This window comes from Eubalaena glacialis, chromosome 13 (assembly GCF_028564815.1).
Source record: "Eubalaena glacialis isolate mEubGla1 chromosome 13, mEubGla1.1.hap2.+ XY, whole genome shotgun sequence".
NCBI lineage: Eukaryota > Metazoa > Chordata > Mammalia > Artiodactyla > Balaenidae > Eubalaena > Eubalaena glacialis.
In genome coordinates this window covers 25,236,214-25,258,638 of record NC_083728.1, presented here as the reverse complement: position 1 = coordinate 25,258,638, position 22,425 = coordinate 25,236,214, and the positions used below count along the sequence as shown (strand labels likewise).

The following is a 22,425-nucleotide window of genomic DNA, read 5'->3' as shown; positions in this document are numbered from 1 at the left end:
AGCTATTAAGTGGCACGAGTGCAAACTGGAATCCAGGACTGTCTGATTCCAAAGACTGCATGCTTAAACGTTTTGCTGTACTGCTACTCACAACAACCCTGGGAGTTTTCCATAACCAGTTCAGCTGTTCCATCTAATTGGTCTCCAAATCCTATCAAATCCATTTCCAAAACTTCTTTTGAATCACTTCTTTCGGAGCTGCCCCCATTGCCACAGCCCAGATCCATCATCCGTACCGTGGTTGACTGTAGCAACTTCTTGTCATTGCCTCCATTCTCTCCAGTCCATCTGTGCTGCCTCAGAATGATTTGTGGAAGAGTTGTCTCATGGTTCTCCCCTCTTAAAATATTACAGTGGTTCCTCCATTGCCACAGAATAAACTCCAAAACTCATAAGCCTGTCACTCAAGGCCCTGGCTACTTCCAACTCCTCAATTCTTTTTCTGGCTCCAGTCACATGAACTTTTTGCTTCTGTGATTGTGATCTTGTTCAATTCATTCACCCCCTCTCAGTCTGTTTCTCCATATGTAAGATGGTGGTGATGATCATCCTGTGCTTATCTTCCAGGATATTTTGAGGTCCAGTCACTGCAGCCCTTCTTCCCCTTGCTAAACGCTTTTATAATGTTTCCAGATTCAATAATCATTTCTTTGTATCCAATCCTTTTTTTTTTTAACTTTACTTTGAAATAATTTTAGACTTACAGAGCTGTTGCAAAAAAATAGTATAGTACAGAGAACTCCTGCACACACTTCACCCAGCTTTCCCCAATGTTAACATCCCACATAACTTGGTACAATTATAAAAACTTCACATCGGTAAAATGACACTAAACTACAACCTTTATACAGGTATCACCAGTTTTCCCACCAGTGTCCTTTTTCTCAGTCTCTTCCAATCTGTGACAGTTCCTCATTCAGACCTTGACATTTTTTGAAGAGTATTGATCTGGCACCTTGTAGAATGTCCTAAGTTTGGTTAATGTTTTCTTATGGTTAAGGCCATGGATTTTTTTGTGTGAAAAACACCATAGAGGTGGTGTGCCCTTGGTGCATGATATCAGAGGGCACATATCAATATATCCCATTACCAATTATGTTAACCTTGATCCTCTGGTTAAGATGGTGCCTGCCAGGTTTCCTCACTGTAAAGTCACTATTCAATCCTCTTAATATGCAGACGCCCCTAGAAGGAAAACCAAATCCTCCCCCAATTGAAAGAGGCTACAGTGGAATGAATTTTTGGAGATCATCTGCGTTGAATTCAGCAAGCTCCAGTGCCTCGAAGGAACACTGTAAGCTGAGGCTAACTAATTAGCAAATTATTTCCTGCTAGAGAACCCATAAATTTTTGTGGAAAACAGAACAACATAGTGTTGCAATAAAAATAGAAGTGAGATTTTTTTTTTCCCCTCTCCTGAGAACAAGGAAAGTAAAGGGAACAGTGAACAGCCTGGAGAAGAAAACATAACCTGGCCTGAAAGTGTTAATCACTCCTTGCTTTATTTTAACTGTTACTAATCGATAGTGTCTGTTACTAGATTTGTACTTCACAAAGCTAACCTCACTCCCTGACACTATGTAAATTACATCCTGCACCTATCACGCTAACGCTGTGTGAGTTACATCCTGGGCCTATCAACCCCTAACTTTATGTAAATTACATCGTGGTCCTGGTGTTTATATTCCCTGCGCCCCCTGGTAACAAATCACCCCCTGCAGCTTTTGCATTTCAGAAAGAAGGTCGCAGGCAGATAAACCAGAGACAAAGGGACCCAATTACCGGACTGCCTAACGCCAGCTATGACTGTTTTGAAATAATGCAAGGAGAAAAAGAGTGCGAGACCTTCACTACCTTGATCCTTATCATAGACCGGGGACTGCGAGCCCCACATATAAAATCTCCGTTTGGGGGTGGGGGGCCACACACAGTTCTTGAGGCGCTAGCCTGCTGTGTCTTCCCTTCTGCCTGGCAGAGGAATAAAGCCATCTCTCTTATCCTCCAAAATCTGTCTCGTATTTCTTCAGCATCGGTGCACAGAGAGCCAAGATTTGTTGGCAACAATAGGGCTCCAGGAAGAAGGTGAGAAAACGAGGGAGCACAGAAATGCGAAGTGGCTTCTCCAAGGGAACACCGGGTGGCCGCTGAGCTCGGGGTTCAAAGGCTTCAGACTCCCAGGCTAGACCTGACCGCTCCTCTCAGAGCCTGCATGGAATATTCCCAAGGGAGTCGCTCTGGAGACCCCAGGGACGCTTGACTCCAGCCCGATCTCCGGATTTTCCCGCGTTTTCGGAGCTTTTTGGCTTCGCGCCTCATTTTGCCTGAAAGGAGGTCTCAGCAACCCCCGTCCTCGCCTTCAGAATCGCTCACCACCCTCCACCCAGAACCTGCAGATCCAGCTCAGACCTCGGTTGAGAGTTGAAAGCCTCTTCCAACAACGCGAACCAGCGTCTTTTCGGCACAGTGGGAATTAGGAATTTTCCATAGCTTAAGTGCTCCTTTGCTGTTCACTTTCCGACAGCACAGGGCAAGTTCCTCTCGAGCCCTGGGGGAGCTAAGATCCGCCTACCCTCCCTCCCAGCCGTCCCACGCTGGCTTCTGATAGGCTACCGAGGCTGTCCGCCTTGACAGGGGGCTGTGCGCAGGCGCAGAGAGGCAGCGGGACTGGGCTGAGGGCTGGCTACGCGGAGCTACCGGATCGGTCCGAGATGGTGAGTGTCTGCCGGGAGCTTGTGGCAGGCGGCCGGGAGGTGGCCGAGCACGACTTCCCAACACCCTGAGCCTGGCCTTCCATCCTCCGGGGGCGGCTCCGAGCGCTGGACTGGGCATCCGCGGGGCTGGGCGGGGCTGGGGCCGAGTTGTCTGGAGGTCGGAACCCGGGCGGCGCGGGCCTCCAGACTAGACCGAGGGGACACCGGATCCCGCTCTCCCTAGACCGGAAGCAGTTGCTTGGGCCTCGGCGAAGGATTGACGGAGATGGGGAGGCAGGCCCACAGGCCTCTGCCTCCTAGCATCCTGGGCCTTGTTGCGAGATAACAACAATAATGATTACACTTCCGGGAAGCTTAATTCGTGTCAGGCACTGCTAAGCGCTTTACCTACCCTGCCCTTCCTCCTCACCATAGCTCTGTGAAGTAGGTACGACCGTTATCCCCCTTTTACATACTTGGAGTCTAAAGCCTGGTGAAGCTAAGTGCCTTGCCCCAGGAAATGGCGGAGGTGTATTTGAACCCTAGAAGCTCGACTGCTGCCTTTCTGTCCCTGTGGTTCTTTCGAGACTTTGGGACATGGTGCATGAGTCAGAAACGAGCGGGATCCACCCTTGGGGTTCCTGCCTTGCTGGCTAGAATTGTGGGCTCTTTACGCCTTTACAGGTTTGTTTTCTTGTGTTTTTAATCCTCCCAACTTGTAAAAAACTTGAAAAGACCTTTTAAATGTTAAATCATGTGAATGGTTTTCGGAAATCTTATTCAAGAATTTAAAGTCAATAAGAAACAGTGCCGTGACCTGGAGGTGACGACTTATAATTAGGCATATTACTACTATTAGTCATTTTCTCTTCAGTTTTTGCTTTATATAGTTTAGCTGTATACTTTGCTTTATATAGTTAGCTAGTTTATAGTATAGATGAAGTAACTTCATCTTTCACATCACTTTTTAAACTAAAAAAAATTTTTAACACATCTTACAGTAAAAAAAGTAATAATAATAATCTGAAAGGATCTAAGTGAAAAATAAATCTCCCACCCAACCCTGACACCCAGCCTCAGTCTCCTTCAGAAACATTGTTAGTTTCTTTTATTAATATATCTATATAAGCATGTATATATGCCCCCTCTTTTTCTTACACAAATGGTAGCTTCCTGCAACCTGTACCATGCTGTTGTGTGTTTATATTCATAAAAGCAAAACATATTTAGATGCACAGTTTAACAAATTCAAGCAGTACCAAAGTATGTAATGTAGAAAGTGTAGGTAGTCCCTATCTCACTTCCCTCTGGTAATGACTGTTGACAGTGGGTGTGTTTCCTTCCAGGTTTGTTTAGTGCATAAGCACATTTATATATAGCCTGTTTATTACATGAAACTGGAACATATGTATTTATACATATTAAGTTTACTTTAGGCTAATATATATAGATAATCTCATTCTGCAACCTACTCTGTTCACTAAAAGATATCAAATATTTTTCCATGTCGATAAATACAAATCTACTTCAAAGGACTGTATTCATATTCTATTGCAGTATATACATTTAGATGGTTTACAGTTTTTCAATCCAGACAATGCTGCAGTATTATTTTTGTCTTTTTTTTTTTTTTTGCACTTATGTTAGTGTTATGTAGTACTGGTACTTCTGGCATGCATATGTCAACATTTTGGTAGAAACTGACAAATTGCCCCTTAGGATGGTGAGGTGATATAAAAATCATCCATAATTAGCATCCAGTTTTACTCCATCACACAAGTATTTTCATCTTTGTACATTCTCCTTTCTCTTTGTTCACATATGCTTATTTTTCAAGATGTACCTGCTAGTTTTTTGTTTCTGTTTGTTTTAATGTCCAAAGCCATATAACTTTGTTGCTGCATCATCTTTGTAATGAATCAGTTTTAGTAACTACATAATAGTCAATGAAATATTTTTACCATAATTTGCCAAATCATTCCCCTGGTGTACATTTGGGTTGCTTCTAGTTCATTAACAGAGATAACACTGTGATGAATGTCTCTGAATGCGTAGAGTTTGTTTTCTTTGTCTTTTTTTTTTTAACTTATTAGTTTATTTCCTTAGGAGAAATTCTCAGGAAAAGAATTTCTGAGGCAAGGGGACCAGCACTTATGGTTCTCGCAATAGTATTGTCCTGTAGCTTTCCCAAAAGGTCGTATTGCCTTCGTACCAGTTTTGCCATAATACTGCCAGCGTTCAAAAACATAATCATTCTGTGTGATATTTTGGAATTACTCCTTTGTTCTATTTGATGCAAATGTTTTTCCCTCCTTTTAATTCATTTTTGTTTTACAGCAATTAAAAATTTCATGCTTATTAGTCAAATTGGTCACAGTTCCTTTGTGAATCATTTGCTTCAGATGGTTATCCCTCCTATGCCAAACCAATGAATAATCCTGGAGTTTTACTGCTGCTTGTTATTTTTGGTGTTTGTTTTTTTGTTTTGTGTGTGTGTGTTTTTTGTCTGTCAGCAACATGCAGCTGGGAACTAGAGAACCCTTCTCTGATGCAGACACCCATGTTAATAGTAATAAAGAGTCAGGGTGCTGAGGATACCAGTTGGGCTGTCTCTAGGAGCAGGACAGGAATTTGGTGATGTGAGCCGACCCAGAATATCCACTCAGATATTTCTGGTACCAGTTGGCTGGCACTGCAGGGATGACAAACATTAAAGACAAAGGTGGCATGACTTGGATGCCTAACTAGGACTCCTTTCCCATTTGCAGATGTCTCTGTTGCTGCTTGTGTCTTTTTGGCATCATTTGTTTTCTTTCTTGGCTCCTCAGGGCTGAACTTGAAGTTTGTTTTAAGCATTTTCTCCTGAAAGCAGGTGTGCAGTGCCTCCTCTAGACCTCATGACCCCCACTCACCCAGGCCTAGCCCCACCCTACTTGTTGGGGTCAGATTGGGGAAGCTATTTGCTAGTCTTCCAGGAAAAAATTTTTATTAAATTTGACTACATAAAAATTTTGAACTTCTGATTATTGAAAAAAATCATAAGGTTACATTTGAAAAGTGGGAGAAGTGTAATTTATATGATGGACAAAAGTCTAATATTTCTAACATAAGTTTTTGAAAATCAATAAGATTTGTAGAAAAATCAGAAGACTCAAAAAAGGAGAGATGCAAGCAAATTCCACTTTAACTTCACTGATAAGTTTTTTGGTTTTTATTTTTCTGACGAACCTCACTGATAATTCTTAAACATTAAAGAAAAGTTGGCTTTCTATTACTTGGGTTTTGCCTGTCAGGTTAGCAAAGAATCAAACACCTTGGCATTACTGGTTCTCTTTATTCCTTTGAACATGCCAGACTCCTTCCCACTTCACTGCCTTTGCTTTCATCCCATTGCGTGGAGTGCTTTTCTTTCTCATCATTTAGTTCTTGGCTTAAAGATTACATCTTCAGGTGTTCCTGACCACACTCGTCAAGTAGCATCCTCCTGTCCCCCACCCCCCCATCCCTGTACCCTGCAAGAATCTTGGTCATTTGTTTTTGAAGGTCTCTTCCGCCAAAATGTGAGCTCCCTGAGGACTGGGACCTCATCATTAGTGTTCAGTGGTATATTCAGCTCTTCTCTTTTTTAAAAAATTTATTTATTTTGTTTATTTATTTTTGGCTGCATTTTGGGCTTTTCTCTAGTTGCAGTGAGCGGGGGCTACTCTCTGTTGCAGTGCGAGGGCTTCTCATTGCGGTGGCTTCTCTTGTTGCAGAGCACGGGCTCTAGGCGCGCAGGCTTCAGTAGTTGTGGCACTCGGGCTCAGTAGTATGGCTCGTGGGCTCTAGGGTGCAGGCTCAGTAGTTGTGGCGCACAGGCTTAGTTGCTGTGCGGCATGTGGGATCTTCCCAGACCAGGGATCGAACCCGTGTCCCCTGCCTTGGCAGGCAGATTCTTAACCACTGCACCACCAGGGAAGTCCCTCAGCTCTTCTCTTGACCTGCTGTGTGTCCTTGGGCAAAAACTCTTCTCCTTTCTGAACCTTGGTTTTTCTCATTGTAAAATGGAGATCATACTAACCATGGAAGGTTCAGATGAGACGTGTCTGAAAACATTCATCCTAATATCTGACTTGTAGCAGATTCTGAGTTGGTCATTGTATATGTGTATGTCCTCCCTTTCTTGGTAAGTGTGTTTACTTTTTAAGCAGCCAGATCTCAGTAGTTGGTTCTCATTAAATTTAGGATCAACTAAACCCTAGCTCCTTTTCACCCTGGGTACTGTACTTAAAAAGGTTGATTTTTGTAAAACATAGTTGTACAAATGGTTTTTATTTGTTCCTTAAGTATCTATTGAGCCTATACTGTACCAGGTACTGGGATTACAAAGTCTAGGTTCCTGCTCCCAGGGTGCCTTGGGTCTGGAGGAGGAGACAGATGCAAAACAGGCAGTTACACTCCACTGTGATAAGTGCTGTGGAGTCAGGATGCGTGGGTACCTAGAAGAGGGGCAGGTGTCAGAGAAGGCCTCCCATAGGAGGCTCATGAGCTGAGTCCAAAGAGTTGGGAGTTAGTTACATCAAGTGGTTGAGTGAGGGAGAGAAGGTTGCTGCTTTCAGAAGGAGCAGCACATGCCAGGCCCGGGCTCCGGCAGGCTGTGCTTGCCCCCTGCAGTCCACTCTCCACACAGCAGCCAGGGCCATCCTTTTGAAAGAGATCTTGTCACTGCTCGCCTCAAAACCTGTTAGTGGCTCCTCACACCCTCCTCATTAAAAACCAAAGTCATTACTGGTCTGTAAGGGCCCCTGAAACCTAGTCTGATCCTGGCTCCCTCCCTCATCTGGCTGCCTGCCACTCACTGCCCTCAGCCACACTGGCTCCTTTGCTTTTTTTCTGGAACACTCTCCCTAGAAGTCTGCATGGTTAGCTCCCTCATTTCCTTTCAGATCTCTACTCAACTATCACCTTAGTGAGGCCTTCTCTGACCACCTTGTTCAAAATTGCCATCAGTCCCTGCATTCCAGATCCCCCATCCCTTCTGTATTTGACATTTGTATTTTATTTATGTTTTTTTTAATGTCTGATTCCCTCCCCCCACCCACCAATGTCGGCTTCATGAGAGCAAGGATTTTTGTTGTATTTTGTTCAATACAGCATCCCTAGGCCTAAAACAACATCTGGCACATAGAAGTTTCCCATATAGTTATCGAATGAATAGCAGTCTTATGAAATTTCATCTTTTTCATTTCAGCCTCACTTTCCAACCTCCAGGGGTATTTTGGACTTCGATTCTGGCATCTTTGGTTTTAGTTTGCCCCGTCCCCAGTTTGATTGCAGATTGTTTGAGCTGTCCTAAATTGCCATCCTACTTATTCCTATATATTCTTATTCTCATAATGTTGAGAATGTCAGAGCCCTGTAGTTCCCAAATCAGAGATGTCTGATCTCTTGGATACACAGAGAGATGGGTTAAAAAATGTTTTTAAATAGAAACAATAGGGACTTCCCTGGTGGTCCAGTGGTAAAGAATCCGCCTACCAATGCAGGGGACGCGGGTTCGATCCCTGGTCGGGGAACTAAGATCCCACATGCCGCGGGGCAGCTAAGCCCACGTGCCACAGCTACTGAGTTCACACGCCTCAAGGAGAGAGGCTGCATGCTGCAAACTACAGAGCTCACGCACCCTGGAGCCCACAAGCCACAACTGGAGAGAAGCCCGAGCACCGCCACAAAAGATCCTGTGTGCCGCAACTGAGACCCGATGCAGCCAAATAAATAAACAAATAAATAGATATATATGTGGAATTATTATATAAAAAATAGAAACAATATAATAGAGTAAAAGAGGCTGTTTAAAAAAAAGAAAGAAAGAAACGGAAACCTAATCTATACTTCTCTGCTCTCGGTGTGGCTTTTTGTTTTTTTCCATAATCCTTCTAGCCCTCTTCTTGTTTTCATGTGTATGCAATCTTGCAGCACTTTCTCTTTGTGGTGGTATAAATATTCTGATCCCCCTTGTTAATGTATGTATTATATTCCTGTGAACGGACATTCCAAAATTTCCTTGGCCTTTTCCCTAATTACTGGGCATTTTGGGCTCCTCCTGCTTTTTTGTTATTGCAGATGTCACTGCAGCAAACATCCTGCTGTGTTCTTTTAATTCTTTTGGATTATTTCCTTAGGATGAATTTCCAGGAGGGTTACCAGGTCAGATTGAGTACTGTGTAGTTTTGACCACTATCATATTTTACCACTCCTCTCCAGAATAGTGTGTAGTAGGAGCTCACTGAAAGTCTGCTGAATGAATTATGATCTCATACATGTATAACCCACTGTATTATACTCTCACATCCACATAGCTAGCCCTGTCCTTTTACCAAGGCTCCAGATTACAGAGGCATCAGGCTGCCATTTTGTAGGAAGAACTTGTGTGCCCTTCCCTCCGGCATTTGAGAGTATTCACATGTCATTGGGAAGTGGGTGGCAGTGACTGGATTGTGAGGCTTGTGCCTACTAGAAAAACAATCTTTGTGCTATCTCCATCCACTGTTTAGAAGCTCCTCCCCCCGGGCCAACTCATTAGCCCCTGAGGGTGGGGGACCACTCTCTTGGTGAACAGAGCCTCTGTTTCCAACATAGTCTGACTCTCGGCCTGTGAGGAGCTTCTGACTAGATTCTGGATGGGTACAGAAGGGACCTCCTGAGAACAAACACTTCGGGCCAGTCTCCGCCCACAGGAAGAGTTAGACCTAGTTCAGTTTAGCAGCTATTTATTGAACCCCTACTCCGCAGACCATTATAGAGACTCCAAGTAAAGCAGTACCTAATGAATGCATCCCCAGAGAGGTACAGTCAAGGCTTCATGGAGGAGGTGATATCTTAGATGATCTAGAAGAATTTGCTGGATTTCAGCAGAGAAGAGGCCCTGTTCGGGTAAAAAGATGTGGAGACAGGGAGGTATGGACATGTAGGTGGAGAGTGGATGGAAGGGTAAAAGAGATGGGAATAATAATAGAGAAGGGCTTGCATGGCAAGGTGAGGACCCAAAGTCTGATTGTCCACTCTGTTTACAAATTCCATGTGCCAGAGTATCCCACCCAGACTAGCACCCGGAGATGCAGGATTAATGAGCCCCTTCCTCAGCATTTGCTATGGCTGTGTGCCACGTGTCACCCTGTCTCAGGTGCCAGCTTATTAGGTCACTGAGTCTATCCTCATGGGATCATTTTACTTCCTTTGGAATGTCGCCTTCCTGTTAGACACTCCTATTTGGATTTTTTTTAATCATTGGAGTCCTCTGGTTTGTCCCCCAGCTGTACCAAATATGTGAGTCATGGATGTGTCTGTACTCCTGGGAATGGTATTTGAATTCTGCTCCCCAGTAGCTGAGGGGCAAAGGGTCCCTGGTGGGCAAAGGGCCAGGAGCACAGCCCCACCCCATACTGGGAAGATGATGGTTTAGATGCTGGTGGTGGCCTAGGGACCATTCCAAATAGGCCTGGGGAGCTTTCAGGAAGTGCCACGTGCCTGGGTGTTACTTGTTTGTTGTTGGAATGTGTGATTTCATCTGCCAGGGCTGTGAGGGAGTTGATCCAGCCTTCCTGACCCCTCCTAACCTTGGTCTTATTCTCTCTGGCAGGCAGAGGTGGAGGAGACACTGAAGCGACTTCAGAGCCAGAAGGGTGTGCAGGGAATCATCGTGGTGAACACAGAAGGTACACCCTCCTTCCAGCCATGACCTGAGTGCAGGCAGGCCCCCAGAAAACAGCCCAACACAGCATAACACTTGCTTTTTACTAAACCTCTCATTACCTGATCTATTTCTCACCCTTTTTTTTTTTTTTAAACACCTCTTGTGTCCAAGCACTATTACTAGAATTCTAAATTTTAAAAAAGGAAAAATTCACTCTATCCCACTGCCCTGACACATCATACTTTTCAGTATGCCATACGTTTTCAGCCCTTGTCCAGGTGCATTTTCTCTTGGTCATAATTATAGTTGTTACTCTTTTGCATATGTTTTACTTGTGAGTTTTTGTTTGGGTTTTTTTTTTTTTTTTTTTTTTGCTCCATGGTTTACATAAGCAGAATTTTTAACTGCCAGTACAATGTTTATTGACCATCCTACATTTATGCTGTTTCTACTTTTTTTTGCTAGGTAATACTGTTGTCAACTTCTTTGGGCCTGTAGTTTTCTGGGACATTATTTCAACAACTAGAAGAGTACAGATGCTAATTTTCTCATACTGCAGTAGACATGGTGAAGAAGGGAACTAACATTATCACACACCTATTCTGTGCCAGGCCATGGGCTGGTGCTTCACAAAACATATTTTTTCATTTATCCCTTGAAGCAGCTCTGTTGTCTCCATTTTGCGGTGGAGAAGAGTGAGTCTAGAAATTTAATTGATTCACCTACCTTTATAGAACCAAGATTTCATCCCAGGTCTGTCTGAATGCACTTGTGCTCTTTCTCCCACACTGTGCTGTGAAGGACCAGAGGGTGGCTGCTGGACTATGTCCCAGGCCATGTCCAGGGTCACCCAGCTGGGCTCCCCCAATTCTCAAATCCAGTGCATTCAGTCAGCTCTGCTTTGTTTGAGGCTCCTTGAGAGCCTCTGTGTGTATGCATTGTCATTCTGGGCCTTGTTTTGGAAAGGCAGAATTCTCAACAGTGCCTACTTAAATAGAGCAGAATGAAAGTCACCAAGGGTGACAAATTGAAGGTGACATGTCCTCAGAATGTTGTTTTCCAAGTCATCAGACCCTGGCCAGCCCAGAGCCACGCAGAGTGTGCTCCCCAGCTTTGTCAGACTCTAATTAAACCACGAGGTCATTGCATTCAAAGGAGGCAGCAGGTTGGGGAGCCCAGAGGACACTGTGAGGCAGCTCAGGTCCACCACTGATCAACTGGGTGGCCTGAGGCTTCCCCTTCCTCTTCAGAACTTAGCTGCCCCAAATGGAGTGGTTGGTCCTTGCTACAGGGAGCTTCTTGCTCCGAGACCCAAAAGACTGTATGTCACTCAGAAAGAGACTCTCTTCTGGGACTGTACATTTTTGACCCCAGATGGGGAGGGAACAGCCCCAGGGGCTGACTCCCCAGCTGGGACCCCTAGGCTTCCAGTAGTATTCCAAACCACAAGGCTTCATTCTTGCCTTAAAACTGCCCCAAAAGTTGAGCTTTTTCATTGGGAAAATATAGCCCCAGCTGCTTACCACCTTTTGGGTACTAATGATGAGCACTTATTTTTTGTATACTAATGTAGCAGTATGGCACAGTGGCTAAGAATATGGAATGCGGAACCAGACTGCCTGGGTTTGAATCCTGACCCTAGTTACTTATCAACTGTATGATCTTAACAAGTCACTTAACCTCTCTGTTCCAGTTTCCTCATCTGTAAAATGTGGACAGTCATACTACTTTCTTCTAAGGGAAGCTTTTAGAACGGTGCCTGATGTATAGTAAATGCCATATGAATGTTAAAAATTATTGTGTGTGTGTGTTTGTTTATTTATTTATTGGCCATGCCGCGTGGCATGTGGGATCTTAGTTCCCCAACCAGGGATCGAACCCGTGTCCCCTGCAGTGGAAGCACAGAGCCTTAACCACTGGACTACCAGGGAATTCCCTTTGTTTATTTATTTTTAATTTATGTTCCATTCACGGAGCTCCCACTTCAGTCTCTCATTTACATTTCACACAGTGACCCTGCAAAGCAGGGACGTTTGCCCATTTTTCAGATGAGAAACTGGAAGCTGAGAGCAGTGAGGTAACCTGCCCGAGATCACCCAGCCATAGATGGAGGTGGTCAGAACTCACTGCTCTGTGGGACCCTTAAGCCCTCTGAAGACTTCCCTTAGAGGTGATCAGTTAAGGATGATTGTATTAGGGACCTCTATTACTCCTCTCAGGCTTTCCTACCCCCATGATTCAGCTCAGCTGCCTCTTCCTGCAGGATGCCTTCCCTGACCATCCCAGCCCAGAGGGATTGCTTCCCGCCCCTAAAATCATGACATGCTCTTGTCCCAGTCACTTACCAACCACCTGCCACTGCCTGTTGACGTCTCAGCCTTGGCCAAATTTAAATGGTGTTTCATAATAAAAGTGTGAGTTTAAGCAGACTTAACCAAGAATGTAAGGAACAGGGCTTCCCTGGTGGTGCAGTGGTTAAGAATCCGCCTGCCAATGCAGGGGACACGGGTTCGAGCCCTGGTCCAGGAAGAATCCACATGCCGTGGAGCAACTAAGCCCATGCGCCACAACTACTGAGCCTGCGCTCTAGAGCCCGCGAGCCACAGCTACTGTAGCCCGCGTGCCGCAACTACTGAAGCCCACGCGCCTAGAGCCCCTGCTCCGCAACAAGAGAAGCCACCGCGATGAGAAGCCCGTGCACCTCAACGAAGAGTAGCCCCCCCTCGCCACAACTAGAGAAAGCCCACGCGCAGCAACAAAGACCCAACACAGCCAAAAATAAAATAAATAAATAAATAAATTTATTTTAAAAAAACAAAGAAGAATGTAAGGAACATTCTATTTGTACCTCTCCAGAACCCCTGCCATCTTCCGCTGCTACCCACACAGGGCAAAATAAAAGACTCAAATATGTAAACTCTCTGAGGGCAGGGATTTATCTCTTGTGTTCACTACTGTGTCCCCAGCACCTGCAACAATGCTGACACAAAGTTGGTGCTTAATAAACATCTGTTAAGTTTTGTTAATGTTTTTTAATTGTTGATTGATAGAGGTGGGTTTGGTGAGAGGACCTGGCTATACAACCTGACAGATCTGAGCCCTGGATTAGAAATCATGCCTTCGAGGTGACCAGCCACTTCTGTGGGCTGCACAGTGCCCGTTTGTGAGGGCAAAGGCCTAGAATAGGCAGCCTAGTCATTAGGCTGTCTGTGAGGTGTTCCCCAGCTCTGACATCCTGTGAATCTGGAATTATCTCTTGTCCTTGTTTGAAATTATCCCCAGTTTTGGTCCCTGCCCTCCATCCCCACCCTGCCAGCTCCGTGTTTTCTTTTGTTTTTAAAGTGAGCCAACAAGAAGTTAGTTTCTTTTCTCCTTTACACAGTTTCTCACTTGGCAGAAATGTGATCACATTCATGACAGTATTTGGGGGTTTTGGGGTATTTGTTTATTTTAAATATTTGTTTATTTATTCAGCTGCGCTGGGTCTTCATTGCGCCATGCTTGATCTTCATTGCCACCTGCGGGATCTTTAGTTGCGGCGTGCAAACTCGTAGTTGCGGCATGTGGGATCTAGTTCCCTGACCAGAGATCAAACCCCGGCCCCCTGCATTGGGAGCGCGGAGTCTTAGCCACTGGACCACCAGGGAGGTCCCATGACAGTATTTGAACTATTAGAAGTACACCTGTGTCTACTCATTTATCAACAGCCATAAATGCTTAATGCAGTCTCTCTAAAGACACTGGTGAGCACATCAGGCCTGGTTCTGGCCCTCAGGGAGCTTAAAGTCTGCTGGGGGGGCAAACATAATGATCACTTCCATAAAGGTGTGATACCAGACTCGAGTTAACTGCTCTGAAGGACAATTGCATGGTGCTGGGACTGTAGAATGGGGGCACTGACCACATCTGGGGGTGGATGGAGACATGAGGGACAGTGAGAGTCAGGAGAGAATAGGGGAGGGAAAGAAAGTTCCAGGCAGAGGGATCTGAGAGAAGGTGGCCTTGTGCTATGTAAAAAGAAGGTCAAGAAGTTTGATACCCAAACTTTGCCAGGCCTCGAGACTGGCCCCTCATGTTTCCTGGGGGATGGGATTTACTGTGTGGGTGATGTTGATAATAAATCAACACTTATTACATGCATACTGTTGCTAAATATTCTCAAATGAATTAATCCATATTTAATCCTCACAGCAGCACTTTGAAGCACAGATGAGGAAATGGAGGCTCAGAGAGGTTAAATCACTTGTGTAAGGCCACATAGCCATGAAGGGGCAGAGCCGGGGTATAAGCCCAGGTCATCAGATTTCAGAGTTCCTGCTCAGTCGTCTCCCCAGCTGCTTATACTGCCAACCTCAGGAAGGTTCCACTATTGAATGAGGCCTCGTGGGGCCCTGGTGGGTACATTGTTGCCATCCAGGACCCAACAGCAGCCCTGGTGACCTGGTCATCTTGTCCCTTAAAGACAAGTGATCACTACAACCTGTTCTCATAACTCCACTTGGCTGAAACCAGCTTCTCTGACTCAGCTGCTTCTCCTGCTACCATGCCCTCTTCTGCCCACTCTCGTGTTCCTCTACCCTAGTAAGACAAGGTTGGATCAGTTTCTTGCCACTCATGGGTTGGCCTGAGGGTTACTGTCTTTGGCTGATCCCTTGGCTGGTCAGTTATGGGCCAGATAGCAGGGTCCTGGACCCCAAATCCAGCCACTTATGTGTGGGGAGCCACTTGGGCCACATTTGTCACAAGGGCCTGTCAGCTGTGGGCACTCAGCCTCATTGATGGAGCCTTCTGCTGACATGTTACGGTGATTCATAGGCACCTTATGACCCAGTCGTGGCCTGAGGTGGCTCAAGCTGAGCCCTCTTCCTCACCTCCATGACAATAGGCACTCTCCAGTGAGGGAGGTCCATTTAATAGTTCATCGCAAGGAAGCAGTCCTCAAAACAGAAAAGGCTTGTTGCAGGATGTTGTTCACTGCACAGTAATTAAGTAAAAAATCCAGCCTTAGTACCCAGCAACAGGGGAATGATTAACCCTGTGGAATGGCCACTTGTGGGCTCATTGAAAGCAGTAGCAATGCTGTTTACAAGGGTGTTTGCAGACAGAGAAACAGGCTTTAAATTGGGGGCACAGTCATGTGTATAGACCGTGTGTTTATAACTGGGCCCTGGGCTTCCCTGGTGGCTCAGTGGTTAAGAATCCGCCTGCCAATGCAGGGGACACGGGTTCGAGCCCTGGTCCGGGAAGATCCCACATGCCGTAAAGCAACTAAGCCCATGCGCCACAACTACTGAGCCTGCACACTAGAACCCGCAAGCCACAAATACTGAAGTCCGCGTGCCTAGAGCCCGTGCTCCACAACAAGAGAAGCCACCGCAATGAGAAGCCCACACACCGCAATGAAGAGTAGCCCCCGCTCACTGCAACTATAGAAAGCCCGCACGCAGCAACGAAGACCCAATGCAGCCAAAAATAAAAATAAATTAAAAATAAATAAATTTAAAAAAATAATAATAATAACTGGGCCCTAAGCCTTCCTTGGTGGGAACTGGAGCAAAACACCAGTGATGGTTCTATCTTGACACGGGCTGACCTTTCTTCTATCTACTTTTTAGTATTTACAGATTTGTAGGCGGTATTCTCCTTGTTTCTGTTCTAAGTGTTACGAATGATAGTCTCTCCTTCTATTGCTGGAAACCAGCCAGTACGATGTGGCCCTGTGAAAGGAGCCTGGCAGTGGAGCCAACAGGCCTGCGTTTGAATCCTGACCCCACTGCTTCTCTTTACCTGCTGTGTGACCACAGGCAGGCCACCTCACCGCTCAGAGTTTCTGTTGCCTCATTGGCAAGTAAAGATGGTGACGCCGCCCTTAGAGTAGTTCTGGGGACTGGTGTTGACATATTTCAAGTGCTCAACACTTGCCTGTCAAGCTTTCAGTAAATAGTGGGCTTTGACTGTTAACTGCCAGTCTAGACTCTAGAATTATGGGTGTGGGGCTAAAAGCTGGGCAGAAAGGGACCCCAATGTTCTGCTCAGTCTCTGTCTCCTCTCCCCTCAGGCATTCCCATCAAGAGCACCATGGACAATCCCACCACCACACAGTACGCCAACCTCATGCACAACTTCATCTTGAAGGCCCGGAGCACTGTGCGTGAAATTGACCCCCAGAATGACCTCACCTTCCTTCGAATTCGCTCCAAGAAAAATGAAATTATGGTTGCACCAGGTAAGGGGTCTTCCACATCCCCACTTAGGAGCAGACCCTCACAGTGCATGCTCTGTAGCTATCAGGATGGCTTAGCACATGGGTGTCTCCATAGGTTCCACAGAAAGGCCTGAAGAGCAGAAGGTACAGATTTGATTGCCTCACCGCCTGGCCTGTCTCCAGCTGGCGTCCCCAACAAATACTCATTCACAGTGACTCTAGGCCAGACCCCGTCCTGGGTTCTAGGCCACAGCGGGGAATTATGTTCTCATGGGGGAGAGCGACATATAAGCATATCACAGTGTAATCCTCACCTTGATGTGGGGGAATTCAAGGAGCACTTGGGAACATAGAGGAGGGTGTGATTAGGGCTGCTTGTGGCTGCTTGTGGCGGTCAGCAAAGGCTTCCCAGAGGAGGGAGCACTTGAGCTGAGTCTTGAGGGCACAGGTGAAGAGTAAGCAAGCAGGGTGGGGCTTGGGGGTGCCGGGAGTGGGAAAGCTACGCTTGAAGAAAAAGGAATTCAGCGCTTCTAAACCAAAGTGTGAGGCAAAAACACCATGCACTATTTTATCCTTGAAAAAATGTTAATTTGCCCACTTCCAAACGATGGTCCTATTTCTCTGGACCCCATACAGACAGCCCTTCCTCCAGCACTGGAAGAGATTGCTGCTTTTGTTTCACGTGAAGTGCTTGGCTTGCACTTGGGGAGTGTGTGGTGCAAACAATACCTGTCTTAGGTCTTAGGATCATTCTCAGGGTGATGAGATGCTTACCGTGGGAGGAGCCCATAAGGACTGGGACCACAGGAGGGACAGCAGGGCCACCTGCCCTGCCCTGCCTCACGTCACTCACACACACGGCCTGGAGTGGTAGACAGATCCTCCAGGACTGTTTTTGCAGTTACTTCTCCCCCTCCATCTCCTTTTTGGCTGAGCCCCGTGGTTGAGTGTGCCTGAGTTAAATGTGCACATGGTGATGGAGGCGGCTGCAGTGCAGCTTGTCTAGGGCATCAGGATATGTGTAGGAAGGAGTGTGAGGTGATACGTTTGGTCCAGTTTAGAAGGGGCCTCAAACGCAAAACTCAGCTGCATGGACTTGACCCTGTGAGCAGAGGTTTTTTAAGGCAGGAGGTGATAGGATTGTGATTGGGGGCCTGGATGAAAGAGGGCAGTGGGGAGGCTGGGACATTGACTGCCCCTGGGCTTTGCAACACAGGTGGTGAGGAGGCTGGCTGCAGAATTCTGAGGTATTTGATGGCGGTCAACCACTCCTTGCAGCAGAGCAATATTGGTTCTGTTCCCAGGCCTGTTCGGGTCCAGTTGAGCTGCTTGGAAGGATGTGAAGGAGAGACCCATAGAGCCAGTCACAGGGGCCCACAGTCTCCTGGGGACACTCCCTAGAGGGGTGGGGACAGAGCAGGTCAGTCACAAATAAGAACCTAGGATAACTTCAGAGTCATTTATTCCAAAAACATACATACACTGTTTATCAATTATAAACATACACTGTTTATCAATTTAATCACTGTCTAATGCATCTCATGCCAACCAATGATGAGGTCTCTGATTCTGTCAGAGAAGATAGACTGCAGCAGGCACAGCATCTGTTTTCCCAGCTTCACCTCTTACGAGCATGACCTTTAGCAAATCACAGAACACCTCCGAACCTCTGTTTCCACATCTGTAAAGTGTCTAGTAGGGGCCAGTACTGCTCTGGTATTCTGAGATGCCTCATCTGGTTGAGTATGTTGGCACGAGTTTGGGCAGAAAGGCTTGGAATCAGATTTGAACTCACATCCCTCCCAAGACTTCATGCTGTGTGATTACAGACAAACCTCCACTCCCCTAAAAATTAGGCTACCGACCCTCCAAATCAGAGCAGACCTTGTGCCCCACCTGGAAGCTCACAATGTGAAGCAAGGACAAATTATGTGGTCTCCAAGTCGACAGACTCTCCGTGGACAGCGTCTCTTGGCTTAAAGCTTCCAAGAATGTCTGCTCTGGAACAGCTGAGTTAACACAGTGTAATCAAGCTTTAACACACTGCTTCCCACAAAGCACTGGGAGTGCTATTATTGAATGTAGAGCTTGATTATTCGGAAGAAAAGACACTGATATTGCTAATAGTATCTGTTTTTATCTGTTTTATTGGTGGCTTGTTAATTATTTCTATTTTTATTAGTGATTTTTCAGTTACACAGATTGCTTAGCCATGAAACTTAGTCATATAATATCTGTTCCTTCCCAGATGTCCATCGTCATGGGAAGAAGCAAGCTTTAGGCTTGAATCTGAACAGACACAAAGCAGACATGGCCAAGGTCCTGCCATTTTTCACATGTTCAGCAGGGGGCAGACCAGAGGCATTCAGCATCTGAGTCAAACCCCGCTACCCCACCTGGCATGTTTGCCTTGGCTTGGGCAAGTCATTTAATTCTCTGAGCCTTAGTGTTCTCATTAGTAAAAATGAGAAAACACTGGGCCCTGCCTCATAGAGTGATTCAAGGATTCATTGAGGTGCTGTATGAGAAGTGATTGACCCAGAGCCAGCACGTGGAAACCTTGGTGAATGTTTGCAGTTTGATTATTAAGTGGGCAAAGCTGAAACACCCCGCTTCTCCTATTTCCTCTTTTATAAAGTGAGAGGCAGTCAGGCTTACCCCAGAGGACTTGGATTTGCTATGATTTCATGATGGACATTCCGTCTGACTGGCTGGATCCCCAGAGCTGAAATTCAGGTAGCTTTGGCCCCCTTTGACCTGGCGCCTTTGAAATTTTCTACTCCAGAAGGCTTGGAAAGCTAGCAACTGAACTTATGACAGAACTGACATTAACCCAAGACTAGCGGGGTTGAGGTTAGAATTCCATCTTTGATACTAATTAGCTGGGTAACCTTAAACTAGTGGTTCTTCCAGAACCTGCAGCATCAGCATCACCCGGGCACTTGTTAAAAATGCAAATTCTTGGGCTCCACCCCAGACCCACTGAGTCCGAAGCCCTGGGGGTGGGACCAGCAGTGTTGTTTTAAACAGCCTTCCAAGTGATTCTGACACCCTGTAGTTTGAGAACCATTGCTGTAGGAAACCTTGAACCTGAGTTTCCCTACCCAAAAAAACGTGATAATCCTACCTCCCTGTTGGTACTGGGAAGATCAGAAATGAGGATGTGGGGACTTCCCTGGTGGTCCACTGGTTAAGAATCCTCCTTCCAATTCAGGGGACGCGGGTTCGAACCCTGGTCAGGGAACTAAGATCCCACATGCCGCAGGGCAGCTAAGCCCATGCACCACAAGTACTGAGCCCACATGCCTCAACAAGAGAAAAACCCGTATGCCGCAACTAGAGAGAAGCCCACACGCCGCAAGGAAAGATCCTGCACGCCTCAACAAAGATCCCTCATGCCGCAACTAAGACCTGACGCAGCCAAATAAAAAAAAAAAGAAAGAAAGAAATGCGGATGTGCTGCCGAGCACCACTGCCGGGTAGGATGAGGGCCCCGCTTCGCGGCAGCCACATGTGCAGAAGCCCCCACAGGAAATTTGCAAGTTTATCTTCTGTTTTCCCGCAATTGGAAGCAGCCTGAGTATTGATGCTTTTTATCCGTCTCTGCTCCACCACCATTTTACAGTTGGTGATTTAATGATTTATTGGCTTTGTGGTGTGTTTTTCTCCCATTTTACATTTAGTGATTTGTTTTTTCATTTTTCCTCTTTTGCAGATAAAGACTATTTCCTGATTGTGATTCAGAATCCAACCGAATAAGCCGCTCTCTTGGCTCCCTGAGTCATTCCTTAATTTAATGCCCCTCAAGAATAATAGCGTTAATCATGTCAACTGACTGGCATATGGAAGTCCTCTTAGAGCCCTCTCAGACCAATCCGGCTGCAGCTCCACCTGCCCCACCAAAGTCATCCCTCTGCTGGCCAGTCGCACCTGATTTTCCAGGAGGAAAATCCCATCCAGGTTTACGGAGCAAGAGATTGTGAGAAGCCCACACACCCTGTTTCCTTCTGACTTCGAGTTCACTTTGTTGCCCTTGGAAAAGGCTGTTTTTCTTTAACTAAAAATAACCAAAACGCTTTCCCTGCCGTGTGTCTTTAAACACTAGGTTGAAAAGGCCTCACTTCCTGTGTAATCACGTGGTCTGAAGCCTAAGCCCGGTGCCCCCATGGTGGATTGTGCTCCATACTGCACCTGTGGCCACACTTTCTGAGCTGGACCTGGTTTATGACTGGTGTCCCGGTTTCTGGGCCTCTAGTCCCTAGCCACCCCTTTTATCATTTCTCACCCCCACCAATGTTTTGAAAGTTTTTTTTCGACTACACTTCACTGGGGAAAGGAAAGGAAAGGAGTGAAATTTGTTGAGTACCAGGTGTGGCTTATATCATCCTCATAGTTCCCTACAGACGGGGTGGTAAAGCCATGTTAAAGATGAGGAAGTTGGGTTCTCAAGAATGACTTGCCTGAGGTCTCACAGCCGGGAGCACAGGTGTCTGACTCCAAAAGCTCTGCTCTTTCCACACTACCTTCCCCAGAAATCCCAGATGGTCTGGTTCACCCGAGCGAGCTCATCCTGGGTAAGCATCTGCCTTCCCTTAGACTCGAGTCCTGGGGTGCGGTGGGGATGAGGGGCTGCACCGGCCACTCAGTGAGGCTGTAGGCCACTCGTCATCCAGCAGCACTCGGATTTTTTTTCCCCAGAAACCACATGTATTTATTTTTTATTAGGTTCTCTTTTTGTCTTTTGTTTCTTGATACAGAGGGAAAGGATTTAAAACTATGGTGCAAACCTCGAAATTCCCCTTCATTGTCCTTCTCCCTTCCCGGGCAGTAACCTCCGACTACAGTGTGAGTTCTTCCGTCCAACAAAAATGTTTTTCTAAATTTTCCAGTGAAGTTTCTTAACAGTATCAGGGGAGTAAAACATGTACCCTTGGGAGCCTAGAAGTATAGTTTATAAGGTCTCGGCAAAATTTCTTCAAAATCTATTTTAGTGAAAGATCATAGGAATTTTCCACTCCATAATCGATATGTTTGTGTTAATATAGAAATAATCCTTTTAAATACTTTTCCCCAAATCTTCAAATAAAACTGATTCTCTGAGCTATCACTGCATGCTGTCCCTGTCCATGTGGACCAGGAAGCACATCCTGGGAGGCGGTGACTACAGGACTGCAGCAAAATGACACTGGATCAGTAATTACCTCAGAGATGCCGGGTTTAAAGGAAAGTGAGGCATGGCCACCACTATCTCCTTTTTGTTCTCAGAGGCTGTTGAGGCTTCGATCCAAGTCTAAGGTTCCCCTGTCCTTCTGTCTTGAGTTTCTCCAAGAAGAATAATGGGAGAAGATGGTCTGATTAAGATAAATTACCCCAGAGGAGAGGTCGGGTTTCTGTAGAGGGGAGAGGGAGGTCTGGCAACAGAGCAAGAGTTTAGAAAGAGTTTAAGACCTGGCCCTCCTCTCTTCGCTTAGTTTCTCAACCACCCCCTCTTGTTTGCCTTAAAGTTCTCCATCATAAAACTTCCCTCAAGGTCCTGAGGAGAGTTTGGCTCCTTCTGGCTTTGGGGAAAACCGGATGACCCATGAACATAAAGATGTTCCGCCTCCTAGTCCCCTGGGCAATACCTGGGAAGCTTGCCTTGCATTCATTCCAGTTTGTGATGCAGCATGGACTCATGTATCCTGGACTAAACTCCAGGTTTTAAGAAGTCTAAATAATGGTGCAGCACATGTAAATACCCAAGTGTTTCTGTACTTAAAAGTAGCAAGTGTACAGGAATAAAATAACTACTAAGGTTAGAAACTGACGTTGTCCTGGGTGGGAGGGAAGGGCATGGCTTCTGGGTTTCAGACGTATAT

The 22,425-nt window shown here is 46.0% G+C and overlaps 1 protein-coding gene across 1 annotated transcript; it reads left to right on the top strand.

Moving 5' to 3' along the window:
* The first annotated feature begins 2,640 nt into the window (after positions 1–2,640).
* On the top strand, positions 2,641–20,645 carry DYNLRB1 (dynein light chain roadblock-type 1). The gene is made up of 4 exons (XM_061209009.1): positions 2,641–2,711; positions 10,309–10,384; positions 16,421–16,588; positions 20,283–20,645. Exons 1-4 carry the CDS (start codon positions 2,709–2,711, stop codon positions 20,324–20,326), a joined length of 291 nt encoding a protein of 96 aa, XP_061064992.1. The 5' UTR covers positions 2,641–2,708; the 3' UTR covers positions 20,327–20,645.
* The last annotated feature ends 1,780 nt before the right edge of the window (positions 20,646–22,425 follow it).